This window comes from Lotus japonicus, chromosome 2, assembly GCF_012489685.1.
Source record: "Lotus japonicus ecotype B-129 chromosome 2, LjGifu_v1.2".
Taxonomy (NCBI): Eukaryota; Viridiplantae; Streptophyta; class Magnoliopsida; order Fabales; family Fabaceae; genus Lotus; species Lotus japonicus.
Genome location: NC_080042.1, coordinates 54,556,792 through 54,569,715, shown reverse-complemented (window position 1 = coordinate 54,569,715; position 12,924 = coordinate 54,556,792). Strand labels below are relative to the sequence as shown.

General features: G+C 38.8%; 1 protein-coding gene across 1 annotated transcript; it reads right to left on the bottom strand.

Annotated features, from left to right (window-relative positions):
- Positions 1 to 4,766: 4,766 nt before the first annotated feature.
- LOC130738366 (uncharacterized) lies at positions 4,767 to 9,286 on the bottom strand. Its single transcript, XM_057590337.1, has 4 exons — positions 8,703 to 9,286; positions 8,532 to 8,614; positions 7,263 to 8,378; positions 4,767 to 5,955 (listed from the first exon to the last, which is right to left on the bottom strand). Exons 1-4 carry the CDS (start codon positions 8,923 to 8,925, stop codon positions 5,257 to 5,259), a joined length of 2,121 nt encoding a protein of 706 aa, XP_057446320.1. The 5' UTR covers positions 8,926 to 9,286; the 3' UTR covers positions 4,767 to 5,256.
- Between the last annotated feature and the right edge of the window lie 3,638 nt (positions 9,287 to 12,924).

Here is a 12,924-nt window from a genome sequence, read left to right as displayed (position 1 = left end):
ATGTACACCATCCTACCTCCTCTCGCTACCCCGAAGCGCTCCGGTGCTGGCCTCACGGGCTTAGGGCCCGAACCAAAATCATCGATGACAGCGATGGTGGGTGAGCTAGACTCCGCAGAAGTCCCTCCCACCGGCTCCTTCTCTGAGGGGTCCTCATCATCAGAAGATGACGGTGGTGGTGGTGCTCCCTCTCCTGGTCCGCAGTGCACGCCAGGTGGCAAGTTGAAGCTCACAGTGTACCTCCTCAGCACTCCCTCCGTCAGGTGTCCCAGTCGGTCGACGCGGTCCTCCATAATCCTCCCTGAATAGGTCGTACGGTGGCCAGCGGGGTCGACCACCCATGAACCGGGGTCATCTTGGTCCAGCATCTCAAACCGGGTCCCCCCGAAGGGTGGACCATCGTAAACCAGTCCGCCATAGACATCTGACAATGGGCGTAGTCCGCCAAAGCACACACAGAAGACGCGAGGGTCAACTCCAAAGAATTATGTAAGTAATAAATACAATAGGTAAAGATAAGGAGTAGCCATTTCGGCTTATAAGTTAGAGATAGCATCCTAGGGTTGTACAGTTCACAATGAATATAAAAGACGATAATAACAATTAGCATGCATCAAATAGGTTTAACAAATATCAATCACACTCAGCGACTAAGTTAGTATGCGTGTTGCATGAAATGCAATGCTGATTGACAAGATGCATTCCGGAAGGATGGGCATCAACGAGTCAGCCCTAACACCAGCCACGGTGGGACCATTTCTGCTCGCGTGTCTCTTATACCAAACAAAGCGTAGTCAGATCAGCAGTGAACCCGAAGGTCTGCCATTTCCGTCTGCTACTAAGAATCACCGCAGTGTTCTTATATGGAAATCCGGGTCATATGACCATTTTGGAATCCACCGAGGTCCGGTATCCCGCCGTGTATTAACCTCAAAATGAGTGCATGAATGCAAAGTGATTAGCCAAACAACGTCTCCGACCTCACTCGACACGTCGCCACGTGTTCTAGCTAACTTATTGTCTCTAAATAGAATACCCTAAGGTGAATGTCGATTCTGCGACAAAATACAATTAATCATAAAAAGAGTGCAATCACTCACGATAACTCTTCGAGTCATCAATGCTTTCACGAAGTCTCATGCTTTAGTGAAGTCTTATACAATCACGAAGTCTCACGCTCCAGTGAAGTTTTATGCTTTCACGAGGTCTCACGCCTCAGTGAATTTACACACTTGCACGAAGTCTCACGCTTCAGTGAAGTTTCATGCTGTTCACGATGTCTCACGCCTCAGTGAAGATCCATGCTTTTCACGAGGTCTCACGCCTCAGTGAAGCTTCTCGGCTCATCCCTTGGATGGCTAAACAAACTGCTCAAAGAGCGAAGGAGTATCAACATACTCAGAAATTACAAATTCCCTAAAACTTGGATTCGACGACACTTCTCATTTTCCAAAACTAATATTTCAGTTTTAGGCTTGCATCCGAGATTGTTATCATTATTTAAAGGTTTAGAGGTTGTTTAATATCTTATGAATTTTCCTTGTAAAAATAGTTTCCTTTTAGTCTTATCGTATTTCCTATGAGTTTCAAAGATCCCATAATCCCAAGTAATTCCCAGAGAATGTCTCGATCCACTAAAACCATAACAAGGCCCAAACTCCGTTCGTCCCGTCAAACTTTCTCAAAATCTCATAAAAATTTGGCATGACCTGCCCGCTATCCTCACTCTCCAGTACCACAGACATATCTGTAATAGCATAGTTAAATTAGCACAATCCAACAATCATAACTCATGTATCAACACATCCTAAATTAACAACGTAGCACTTAGCATATAGAGCAGATATCACACATCCTAGATTAACCATTTAACACATAGCATGTGATTCAAACTCAAAAACAGTCAATAGATGAATAATCATCATTGTCAGCCGAAGCCTCAGAAAACATTTTCCCAGTCAAACACAAACAAGTGCATAAACAGTAAATCAAGTCGAATGCGTGGACACCTAAAGCATTAGCTAATAGTTCAGTGAGTAGCCCTCACCTGTAGCTCCTCCAGGGTTCTCCTCAAACGCTCCTTCACACTCCACGCCTTGTTCTTCGGGAATTTCCTCAAAAGAACCTTAAGGCAAAAACCACAGAATTCCATCATAATCAGTCAGAAACTCAGCAATCAATACTCACTAAGGTTACACGAAGTAGCATATACTCCGAGGTACGATAATCTAACGAAATCGGACAAGGTTTCGAAAAAGAAATTTTCCTCCTCCCCTAAGGTAGCTCACGGCCACACACAACAATTGTATGCGCCGACTTTTCTTCGATCAAACTTGGTTCCTTGGTTATTATTCGTCGTAACTAAGGTGAATCTAAACTCGGAAAAATTATCGGATCGAAAACTGTCGCAGGGGTATTTTGGTCAATATTTTTAGCTCAGAATTTCAAAATTGAAATTTCGAAAAACAAATTTGATAGGGACGTCAACAACAACGTTTATGACGACTAATCCTACTAACACTAAGCTAAGTCGATAGTTTTCAGTCCAAAGGTTGAAACTTTGCCTAAAAATGGGTATTTGGAGCAGAATTGAAACTCGGCGGCAATTTGGCGAGAATCGGCGAAATGTAATCCGCTAAACATGCTCTTGGGCACGTAGGGAAGATGTTTAGATAGAAAGATGAAGTTATTTGGACAGTTTTGCAAAAACCTCAAAACTTAGAGCACAGAAAGACATAGAGAAAAACTACGGAATTGACGATCAGAGGCAAGGATTAGCAACTATACCTCGATACCTTCAAGCAGCAATTGTCAGAGCAACGATCAAGCAAGAAATGGCGAAAATCTTCTCCTCCTTCCTCCTCCTTGAGCTCGCGGGTTTTGGGTATGAAATGGGTAAGTTTTTGCAAATTTTCTCATTTTCTTGCTATTTATAGGTTTTGGAAAATGCAGAAAAATGAAAATTTCGCGATTCCGATTTTTCCTGCGCGTTCCTCCGTGAATTCTAAGATAGGTTTTGGCGACAGAATTCCAAAACTCAAAAGAGGTTTCTTGGAATTAAGGTAAACGATTCAAAGTCGGTGTAAATCTATTTTACCCGAAAAACTACTTTTTGCAGTGAATGTCGGAAGAGAAAACTTCCTTCTGAAGAAAGATTGGAAACATCAAGAGAAATGGGTGTAAGCGTGTGTTTTAGTTTTCTTGAAGCTCCGAATAGAAAAAGTCTTCATCGTCGGTTGGTTTTAGTTTTCTTGAACTATCAGGGTTTTAGTTTCGGCAAACTTCCGAGTATTGGAATTTGACGTTCGTATATTCCAGGGTTTCTTATCGAAACGCTTGTTTATAGACGATCAAGAGAAGTTCTAACATTTCTCTGAAGATTTTTAGAATTAGTTTCCATCGTGTCTTAAAGTGTAAATTAGTTATTTACTAGCGTTCTTGACCTAGGTTTAAACGAATATTAGTCGTGCTATAACTTGTATCAATTTTGATACAATCCTTAGACTTTTCCTAAACTTTCTCCTTCATGAATTTATTCCATCCAATAAACTCTTGTTCAGGTTTCCCTTCACGATACATCAAACCTAATCGTGAATAGGAATTTTATTCACTTATCCTAAACTTAAAAACTTGGGTCTTACAAGTTCTTTACACCTAGTTTTGGTGTACCAGCTATATTTCAATTTATCCTCTTTCCTAAAGTTTTTGAGAAGCGGTGTAGTATCAGATCTCAAAGATAGTAAGTCTTTTCTTATGAGTAAAAAGTCTTTCTCAAGGATTCTATAGAAATAGATATATCATACATAAAAGTATATGATGTATGAAATTGAGATAGTTACCTTTCGAAAAATTATAATGAGAATATGTTGTTTTGGGTTGATGCCCTCAATCTATAAAAAAAAAATCAAATAAGAATTTCATGTTTAGAATTTTTATGGTTCTTATTTCTTAGTTAAAAAATTTAGATTAGATCTCTAATTATTAAAAAAATATTTTGGTTTCTCACTAAAACACGTAGCAGGCCACGTCAGACCACAATATATTTGACAAGGTCATTAGAGTCGATTTTTTATGGCGAGGACAAAAACTGAAGTATTTCCCAAACATTAGAGATTACATTCAAACTTCACTCCGATGATAGATGAACTATCAAAAGCTTAGTTAACCTTTATATATAATACTAGGTCTTTTATTCTCCCACGTTGAATTTTTTTACGTCACCCATATTTTTCTCACCTATCAAAAAAATCGATATAGAAAAAAAAAATCATAATTTGAGTTCTCTAATTAGAGAAAGTTGAGTAATGATTCTTTTACACTCCACTCTCTCATTCATCTCAATTTCAAATATTTTTCTTTCTATCTCTTTATACATTTTATAACACATCATCAATTATATCACTCATTTTTCTCTCATTTTCTTCTTATTTCATCAAGGTGGAAGTGAAAAAGGTATGCATACAAAGTATTAAGAAAGTGTGAAGACGTGCATAAAATATCTTGTGTGAACATTTTCTAGTTATGTATGCATTAATAGATTTATTCTTTGTACGATTAAGTCTTACTTTCGTCTAACCTTAAATATCGATCGAGCCCATTTTAAACCTGAACTTGTCCTTAGACATGAAAAAAACTCAATGAGGTGCGGGCCATACAAAAAGACAAGTATAGGCTGGCCCGAAAGACAAGTTGAATGACAATTTTAAATCTCATAAAACAATTATAAACACTACTTCTCATTAAGAAAAACACTTATTTCCAATCTTTCAATTAATGATAAAAAAGCGCATATAATAAATTGTTTGTACTAAATACTGCAAGGTACAATGTTTAATGTTTAAATCCGACTATACAATAAAATGCATTTTTAATAAAAATGTTTATGACACGAGAGTTATGTTTGTCTTTCACACAATCTTTAAACTCGAACACGTTCACAAACTCAAAAAGTTGAATGAGTTGTGTTGAATGAAGTTGGACCGGGAAGACAGGTGAATGGAGAAGCTCGCCTCTTTACACCCCTTGGCCCTTGTCATTCAACATGCATGAATTGAATAGTGAGAGATAAGGAAGGACTGAAAGTGGGGCGTGGATTCCCCTGACGAATATTGTCTTTTAATAACCAATCAGCTGCACAGTCTTGTTCCTGTCGAGGAGGGGTCAAATTCCCCTCTCTTATGACCCTACCCTACAATCGAAGGACGTTCAAACCCACAACCCTATGTCATAGTGGTCCCCACCAACCACCACCACCCGTCACAAAACGACGCCGTCACGGTGTTGAACCCCACCACTTTCCATCATCATAACCGTTTCATGCACCAACGTGTCCCATATGTTCCCTTCGATTTCTGTCACCATCCTTTCTCCTTCTTCTTCACCTTCCATCTTCACTTTCTCCATGTCCTTTGCTTCTATCAACGCATCAATGTCTTCTAAAACCTCACACCTCGCACGTGGGAAGTCCTCAACCCTCTTCCACACTCTCTCTGTCAACTCTCCCACACTCTTGCTTCTGTAGAATAACCAGAGCTTTTTTGCACACCCTTTAGGCATCAGAATCTCCTCCAGAACTTCATCTACCAGATCGAACAGTAATCTTCGGTTCCAACGATGACCCAGTTGGTTTTTTGGGGTAATGTTGCGATGTTTATTGTCACACTGGCTTTCCAGGTGGTGGAAGATTGATGGGTCAAGTGGCACTAGTTTTGTGGTGTTGGTGGTAGCTTCTGTATTTATTGTACGGTTTAGGATTTGTGTGATGTACTGAAATTCTGGGTTTTGATATTCTTGAGCTGCGGTGGTGGTGGAAGCACAGTTGGGTTTGTCTTCATTGTTGGTGGTTGTTTCTCTGGTGGCGGTAGACTCTGTATTTATTGTTCCTTCTTGTTTGTACCTCTGGCGCGCACAACTAGATAATTGTGAGCTGTGTTTGGACTCTTTGGCATCAGATACCTGAGATTGTGACGGTGTAATTTGTTAGTAATACTTTTGGCAATTACAGTAGTAAAATAAGACTCCCTCCCCTCCGTTCCTAATTATAAGAACTAGTTTCAAAATTTTCATGTTCCTAAATATAAGACCTCTTACAATAATCTAGCAAAAGGTTTTGTGCTCTTCCATATTTACCCGTCACATTAATTGTATGTTTTCAATTCCAAAATATCATCTACCATTAATTACTACTAATCCAACTAACTATGACTTTTGGTATAAATGCAAAGATTTTTTGTGAGAGAAAAGAACAAAGGATAAATAAGGAATAATGCATGCATTTTTAGAAAACCAATACTCTAATTATACACATTAAGTGCTTTCTTAATAAGCGCAATTTTTTAGAATAGGTCTTATATTTAGGAAGAGAGGGGAGTATGGTTAAAGACAGAAAAACTGACTGTTTAAATTACTATAGTGGTGAAAAGCTTGGTGAAGATAAATAAATGATAAAATATATAGTAAAATACTTTTCACTTGTTTGGTATGCATTAGAAAAGAAAAGGAAAATGTTGGAGGGAAGTTGTAACGTGATATGAAGAGAAACAGAGAAAAATGAGATGTATCATGTAACTATTTGTTTTTTTGTTTATAAAATCGGAAGAAGTTTTGTTTGTCATAATCGATTTTCAAAAATTGTTTTCAATAAAAAAATTGTGTTTAGTTTTTTTCTTACAAAAACTATTTTAAGTTTTTTTTTAATTTAAAAAAGTAAAACAAAAATCAAACAATCCCAATGCTTAAATTTAAAAAGTGCTGATCCACATAAAATGTGGTTATTAAACACAATATAGAGAATAAGTTAGTAAACAATAGATTAAAAGTATATATGGGCATGTTTGTTTGTGGTTTTAAAAATCTATTTTCTGTTTTTTTTCAAATGAAATACTATTATAAAACTTGGTTTTTATACCTATTTTTCTAAGAAAAAATGTTTTTACAATTAGTTCTTATTCACGTTTGAAACTAAATTTCAAAACATATCATGATTTCTTTTTCTATTTTTAGTTTTTAAACTACTTCATAAAGAATCTCATTCCATAAGGGTAAATATCAGAAAATTTGTTTTGAGTGATAATTGTCCTAAAACCAAAAACTCTACTTAAAGGTAGACAAAAACCATGATATAGTAATGTCCATTTTTAATAAGTTTTCTTAATTACTTAACTATTTTAGGACCCAAGAGAAAACATTTTATTAAGATCCTAATAATATATGCATTTATAAAATTCAAATAGTTGAAAAATGAAAGTTCAATGGGAGGGTACCTGTTTTTGAGCAATTTTAGTTGCTGGAGGAGAAGGCTCTGTCTTGACAGAGAGAACATTTGGAACAGTGTTGATGATGTTATTAAGGAGATTACTTGACAATGGATGAGTTTTCTTGCTTTTGGTATTTTTGATGTCATTTGCTCTGATAGGTGATGTTGGACTAAACTTGAATGGCTCTTCGTGCTTGTTTCTGATTATGTCTGTTGTCTGTGGAGGCCTTTTGAACCTGGAGCTGAACTTTTCACTAGTCACCTTCTTACATTTTGGAACAGAAACTTTCTGGTTGTGCAACTCTTGTTGCTCTGGAAATGCTTGATGCTTTGGCTTTGTCAAAACTCTTGGAAGCTCTGGTGGTAGTTTCAGCACTGGTTGGTTTGTGTTTTGATCTTTTGTGGTGTGTGGTGATGGTGTTGTTGTTGTGCTTGGCTTGTGCTTGGTGTCCATGAATCTGAGCCTTGGGGAATGTGATGAGTTTGATTGTTTTCCTGGGCTTGATTCATCAAGTGTTTTCAATGATGGTGACTTTGAAGACTTCTTGATTCTCAATTGGGTTACCAATTCTTGATCTCTAGTTTTGAGAGTGTTGGTAATGTCTTGCCCAACTTTTCTGCTCAAACTGTCCTTAACCTGTTTGACAATTTGCCGAGCAGACTGGCTTGGACTTCTGCTATTGTTCTCATCACGTTTCTTCTTCGTTAACGAAAGCCGAGGCAACTCCAAATCCTCACCAAGGCTCATCATGCTTTTCTCCTTGATTATTTGGAGAGAGAGTCTGTGATGGTCAACATCTGATCTTCTGGCAGAGGAGATTCTTGGTGTCTCAGGCAAGGAGCGAGATGCTGCAATGTGATGATCACCACTGTATTCTGTGCTGTTTCTTGGTTTGGTTTGGATGTGTTTGTGAAGTTTCAGGTGATGCATATGAGGAACATTGCCCTGTGAGTTTGGAGTGGAAAGGCATGAAGAAGAAGTGGGTGAGTTTAAACCAGGTAGAAGTTCCAAACCCATTAATCTTGCAACCAAAGTTGGTGTCTTTGCCCCTGGAGAGGATAAATCATTCAAATTTCCAGCATTTGCTACTGTGCTGCCCCTTGTTTTGATTTGTATATTCTTCTGGATATTCAAAATATTTAAGTGGTCAGAAAACAGAATCATTATTTCTATAGTACACTATTATCATTACTCACTTTACAGCATAAACAAACCCAACCAGAAGTGGGTCAAGCTCATTAAAACTTTTGGGAAGTGTGGCAGGTTAGTACTTACTGGGATTTTAAAATTTTCTTCTTTTGAGGGAGAGGAAACTGTTCCATCCACTGATTCTAAGCTATTTCTAGGTGCTTCAGCTCCTGAATTGCACAAAACCATGAACAAAGCTGTGAGAAAGAGAAAGAGGGAAACAGAAGGTAGATTAATAGAAAGAAAGAAAAAACATACCTTTGGGGATAGTTATACTGTCTTGTGGGATGCAAGAGGGTGATTTGAAAGAGGTTTGTTGATGTTGTTGTTGTTGCTGGTTTAAGGTGGGGAAGTGAAATGGACGGAAATCAAAGAACTGAAAGACAGCACACATGCAACCAGAAGGTGTTGTTTCTGCAGCTTCAGCTTCTACTCCATTTCTCTTAGAAGATTTCCCAGCCCAATGCCACTCCTTGCCCATAATTGGTAAGATTATGGATTTGCTGAAGAAAGATGATATGGAAAAAGGGTTGTCACTTGTCTGACCAGTGATGAAATCAGAGTGAAAATGATTCTATATGCAGAAAAGCTCAGGGGGTGTTTGTGAGGTGCAAAGAGTCAGAGGTTTTGACAAGAAAAGATAGAAGAACTTTGTGGGATGATAAACAGGTGAAGAAGCGAGAAAAGAGGAACAGTGTAAGGAATTAAGTACGCTGAGAAATGGGAACGCTATCTTATATATATTTGAATAACAATTCATTCACATTTCTGTTTCTTTCTTAACTCATTTTACATATTTTTCTTTCTAGGTAAGGTAGAGTTACGTGGAAAATAAATGTCAATAAAACATTATCCTTTTAACTTTTTGATCTGGGAGAAAAGGAAAAAGTATTTCAAAATTACTTGTTTTAAATAAAAAAAAATTCTTTACCTTTTTACCTTTATTGCACTCACTTCCAAGCTCTTACCAGACCAAGACCAGAACCATTTCAACCCTGCTCTGATATTGGGAACTGAGATGGGTTAAAGGATTAAGAATTAAGGGAGATGACGATATGACCACGCACCTCCTTTCCTAGGTTCTATGATTCTCTTCTTTGTTTGAGAGAAACGGATATTCTATTGTCACATGGGGGTACACTTTCAACTAAAATAGTTTTTAGGGTTAACTATCAATAGTTTTTAGGGTTAACTATCAGATTAGTTTATATCTTTGTCTCGTCGTCTGAACTAGATCTCTTGCCGGAATTTTTTTAGTAAAAAGTCTTCTATTTTGTAAAACGTTTGGAACAAGTCCTCACCGGAGCCCGAAGCTCCGACGAGTGATGATATGGCCTATTGACTAGACTAATGAGGCTTACGTGGAATTTAAAAAAAAAACTTTTACACATAGGAAAATAAAATAATTAAAAAACTAATTTCCTAAATAATTTTTACCTAATTCACCTTTCTCTCAAACATCACCCTTTTCTTCCAAAAAAATCCTAAAAATCGCCTAAGATGGGAAAGAAACAGAGCAAGAAAACCCAGATCAGGAAGGGAAAGTGCGAGAGAGAGAGGGAGAACAAAGTTCGCGTGGCAGAGCTTCAGTGGCGTGGTGGCTGGAGGTTGAACAACTCGTGGCGGAGGTGACAAGCCCAGATGAAGGAGTTGAGGTTCGTGATTCGCACCTGGGTTTGATCGATCTCTTCCTCTTATGCAGGTTAGGGTTGAAGGTGGGTGGATGAAAATGAGATTTCAGGTTAGGGTTTCGATTGGGGTGAGTTGGGGTTAAGGGTGGCGGTGGGGTTGAGGTGGTTGTCGAAAGGTGGAGGTGGGTTAGGTCGCACTCAAATGTTTTTTCTGTCTCTGCTTCTTTGCTTGGATTGTTATTGTGAATCTGATTCAATTTTCCCCATTTTTGTTTCGTTTCTCACTGGTTGTTTAGGTTATGGGAGAGAAGTGTGTTAGCACCCGTTTGGGAATTGGGAGAGAATCTGTCTTCTTGTTGTTTCTTCTTGGCCCATACTCTTCATCTTCATACAGATTCCAGAAACAGAGCATTGGAGGGTTGGGTTGTTAAAAGAGGATGATGAAGATGTTTTGAAATTAGATTTGGGTTTGGTTTGTTTCTTAAGTGGGAAGAAGATGAAGCAGATGTGCCCACTTGCTTAAATGAATTGAAGACAGAAACAACAATTTTAAAGAAAATCAGCACAATTGCGGCATGAATGACATGTGATGAAGAAGCCTAACATAGTATTGTAAAATATATAATGACCCCAAATTAGTGTGGAAGCATGAGTCCCACTGGCTCTGCTAGGGTTTCATCCCACTTTCAGAGGAAAATGAGTGATGGAGATGTACGCCATAGTGAAGGAATCAGACTCTTCATTGACGGACTTGAGAAGAGCATGGATCATAATCAGTTAAGAAAAATCTTTGAGAATTATGGCACAGTGGCAAGTGTTTTTGTACCAAGATATCTTAAGCGTGGCAGAAGGGCCAAGTTTGGCTTTGCCTTTTTCAACCGAAGGAAGGATGGCCTAGATGCTATGAAGGCGCTGCATGGTAAAAAATTGTCTAATACATATATCTTAGTGAACCCAGCCAGATATGTTGACAACAGATCCAGAAGAAGATCATCAAATGCAACGTACAGTGGTAGAAAAAGAAGTCCCAAAATGAAGCAGGTGTGGAGAAAAAAGGAGAAAACTAAACTGGAGAGGAAGATAGGACCTCACCAAGTCTGGAGAGTTAAGGAAAAGCCCAAGCAAAATGATGTGAAGACGCCTACAGATAATGTACAGATGATCCCAGAGGTGGTTGGACTGAACAAAAATTTATCCAGGCTGGTATTAGCGACTACACAAGAGGTGCTTTGTTGCGACGATATTAAGCATTGGCTCACTGAGAAGGGATTCCCAGACCTCTTGGTCAAGCCTTTTGGTGCCAAGGAAAAAGTTTTAGACTTTGCTTCAGTGGAGGATCGTCAGGCGTTTATGGAAAGCTTAGAAGGCGAGGAGAGTCTCTTTGATTCGCTGAATCCGATGGAGGTAGCTCAACAACCTAAAGACTACTTGATCTGGTTATAGATCTGGAAAATCCCTATTGGTTTATGGTTAGTAGATTTCATTTCGAGAATAGCCACAAAGCTGGGCTCGGTAGTTTGTGTTGATGAGGCGACATCAAATGGTTCAAGATATGATGTGGCTAGAGTCCTAGTTGTGGCTCCTGATCCCATTCTAGAAAACCAGATCATCCCAATCACAATTGAATCGGTGGAGAGTAATGTGCTTGTGGAAATAGACTACATTTATGATGAGAACATTGGTCAAGTTGATAAGAAAATTGATGAAGAAGATTTTATCCCTGATCACGGTGGGGAGGAGGGCATGGAGACCCCAGTGGTGGAAGATACAAAGGATTACTATGTGCAGGAATTCTCTTCTCCGGTAAGGGATTCCGGCGATGTCAGTGAGGCTGGTGGAATACGAAACGATGTTGATGCTTTGAGACTGAACAATGACAATGATGAGAAGGTTTTCGATATTAGTGAGGTGGCCGACAATGATCTTAAATTGATGAGATGTGATAGGCCCAACCATCCTTTTTGGACGGTTAATAATAATTATCAGGGACCATTTAATGTGGAGATTAATGGGTGGAGTGATTTAGTATTCAATAATCAATTGAGAATTAATATTCCAACTGAGGCCCTCAATATTCTGGTGTTTGCTTGTAGTTTCCCAATTTGCCCCTTGGAAGTGATGGACCTACGTCCAAAGTGGATTGGGTTGGGAGAGTGGAAAGCAATCCAATATTGGGCATCAAACAGAGTTCAAAACGGGGTCGTTTTGATAGAAATTGGAAATACATCTACTGCAAGTAGCGTGTGCAAATCTAACTGCTTTGTTAATAAACCCATTCTCCTTGAAGGTAACGAACAAAAGGATAAATGTCCATCTCATGGTGATGAAGAAGCGTTGTTGAAGAAGGCAAAGCAGGGTGTAAGCAGGACATCTAAGCTCAAATCTCTCGAAAGTTTGGAACTAGACTGTGCAAGACCAGGTCAAACTAAATCAAAGAGGGGCAGGAAACCTAAATCAATTGTTGGTCCATCAATCCTTCGAGAAATTACGGAGGGCTCAGGAGGAGTTGATCCTAATCTCACTAAATTACAATAATCTGCAGCAAGAAGTGGAGCAGATGTCTATCTCACAAGGGCAACGAAGGTTTGGATGTTAGGGAAATCAGTGGGTTTGGTTTATCCTGGAAGCGACGAGGAGGCCATCATAGGTCTTGCAGAAGAATTAGAAGAGGACCATCCCACTCCTCCTGCTACCTAATTCCATGGGTAGAACCAGGCGGTGGAGCTCGTGGAATGTCCGAGGGCTTGGCAGTGCGGAGAAACGGCGTGAAGTTTAGGAAGTTTTAAAAGGCTAGACTGGAGGCATTTTTTATTCAAGAAACCAAGTTGAGCATTAGCAGATACATAACT

Excerpts from the sequence above, each read along its gene's own strand:
- LOC130738366 (XM_057590337.1), bottom strand. The coding sequence starts at position 8,925 with ATGGGCAAGGAGTGGCATTGGGCTGGGAAATCTTCTAAGAGAAATGGA. Across the intron at positions 8,615-8,702 it reads CAGTATAACTATCCCCAAAG|GAGCTGAAGCACCTAGAAAT; the intron begins GTATGTTTTTTC and ends TGTGCAATTCAG. Across the intron at positions 5,956-7,262 it reads CTAAAATTGCTCAAAAACAG|GTATCTGATGCCAAAGAGTC; the intron begins GTACCCTCCCAT and ends TCACAATCTCAG.